General features: G+C 35.6%; 1 protein-coding gene across 1 annotated transcript; it reads left to right on the top strand.

Annotated features, from left to right (window-relative positions):
- The first annotated feature begins 334 nt into the window (after positions 1 to 334).
- Positions 335 to 1,444, top strand: LOC111899723 (F-box/kelch-repeat protein At1g16250-like). Its single transcript, XM_023895575.1, has one exon. The coding sequence runs from the start codon at positions 335 to 337 to the stop codon at positions 1,442 to 1,444; it is 1,110 nt and encodes a 369-aa protein (XP_023751343.1).
- Positions 1,445 to 2,104: the final 660 nt, after the last annotated feature.

The raw sequence follows: 2,104 nt of genomic DNA, 5'->3' as shown, positions 1-2,104 counted from the left end.
ATTATCTTATATTCACCATGTGAAAAGTTAGTATGAATTTTTTTATCGGTTATATATTCAACTTGTTATTTATAACATGAATGAGACCAAACAATAAATGATTTTATAACAAGATATTGCATGCAATTACTATAAGACTTAATTAAGACGTCCTAAGTCCTAACATTTAGTGACATAAGAGACTAGAAGACTTGCATTTGATGCATAGTTTTAGTCGCCAAATCTAATCTCCTTAAGCCTATATAAGTCAATCAAAGCAAAATTTCCCAATTCCCGATCTTGATAACATTTCCAAGTCTATAGGCAACCTCTCCCCTATTCACTTCAATATTTCATGGGCTCCTTAACTTCATCTTCCCGGCCACCACGCCGTCAAGATGAAGATTCACCCCAATTTCGTGTTTATGCCTCGTTTTCAGCAAAAAATCCATCATCCGACATCAATATGTCTAACTGGATCGAGTGCTACAACCCATCAACCAACACCTGGTGTCGAGTTACCTCGATACCAGGGTTGGTTGAAAATCATGTTTTGAAAGGCTTCGCCATGGTCATTATAGCGGACTTCATTTACATCATCGGAGGTCTGCTTTGCCATAAAGGCAGCAACTCCGATGATGTAAGCGAAGTTGACCTAGAAGTCTATCAGTCCGTACTAAGGTACAGTATAAAAACCGATGCTTGGTTCAAATGCACACCACTTAAAGTACCACGATTCGATTTCGCGTGTACGGTTTGCAGAAACAAGATCTATGTAGCCGGAGGAAAATGCACAATCGATAGTGTAAAAGGTGTTTCTTTCTCTGAGGTCTATGATCCGGCTCTTGATGAGTGGGAGTTATTGCCAAACATGAGCACTTCGAGGTATAAGTGTGTTGGTGTAACATGGCAAGGCCAAATCTATGTTGTTGGAGGTTTTGCCGAATGTGAAGCTAATGATAAAACTCAAGGGCCATTTAGTATGGCAAGAAGCTCAGCTGAAGTGTATAACACTACGACTAACAAATGGGATTTCCTACCACGTATGTGGGAGCTAGACATTCCACCTAATCAGATTGTGGTGATTGGAGGAAAGTTGTTTAGCTCCGGTGACTGTTACAAGAAATGGAAAGGGTTCATTGAGAAATATGATCGAGAGCTTAATATTTGGAATGAAGTTGATGGGTCATCACTATCATCCCCGACTTCTTTGTTGGATGTCACATCACCAAAACGACCACAAATGATACAACTATACCTTACAATGGCACCCATAGGTGCATGTTTGTTCTTTCTTGCTGGCTACCAAATGACTACTGATGATGAGACACTGAGGTTCAGATCAGAGGTACATGTTTTTGATACATCGGTAAATGGTGGTGGATGGACGAGTTTAGAGCCAGTCATAGAAGATGGTGAGAAAGAGCTTTCGTGTCATTGTTCGGTTTACAAAGGACGTGGCTAATGAGGTATCATTAATCAGATAATGTTTTCTTTTGAAGTTATATATGTCTATGTATTAAAATAAAATCATATGTTAAAAATAAAACAAAAGACATGAGAGTAATGAATAATGATGATGATGATAAATGAATAAATAAATGATATTTTAAGAATCTTCTTGGGAGCATTCGACATATTCTTGAACATTATCATGTATATTTCTCTTCGTTTTTCTGTGAATGTATATTATCAACATTGTTGATCATTTTTTTTATATAATATGGAATTTAATTTTCCGTTATAAACAAGTATCGTTGGTTTTGGTTGAATGAAGATGCATTTTTAGGTATTCTTAATATCCATTACTGATGACACTACTAATGGGAAACCGCTTTTGCTAGTTTGAAAGCTTTAGAAAATTTCTAGATGTAAATGCTTAGATCATAGTAAGAATCTTATAAGAACCAGATTTAAATGATTTGGGTTTAAGAAAAATATTACATGGATTAGTTGGCCTTAAGAACGATAGCAAACTAAACTAATTCACTACTTGATCGGGTTAAAGATTTAATTAATCTTGGATAAATAAACTTTTTTTTGTCTTATGTTGTGATTTAGGGACAAAGTCATCCTAAGATAAAAATATTTTCTAACACGCTAAATTGGGGATAAATTTTTTTAA

This window comes from Lactuca sativa, chromosome 4, assembly GCF_002870075.4.
Source record: "Lactuca sativa cultivar Salinas chromosome 4, Lsat_Salinas_v11, whole genome shotgun sequence".
In the NCBI taxonomy this organism is placed as follows: Eukaryota; Viridiplantae; Streptophyta; class Magnoliopsida; order Asterales; family Asteraceae; genus Lactuca; species Lactuca sativa.
The sequence above is the reverse complement of the archived record's forward strand: the minus strand, read 5'-3'. Positions and strand labels throughout refer to the sequence as shown.

Coding starts and splice junctions, on each gene's coding strand:
- LOC111899723 (XM_023895575.1), top strand. CDS start 335: ATGGGCTCCTTAACTTCATCTTCCCGGCCACCACGCCGTCAAGATGAA.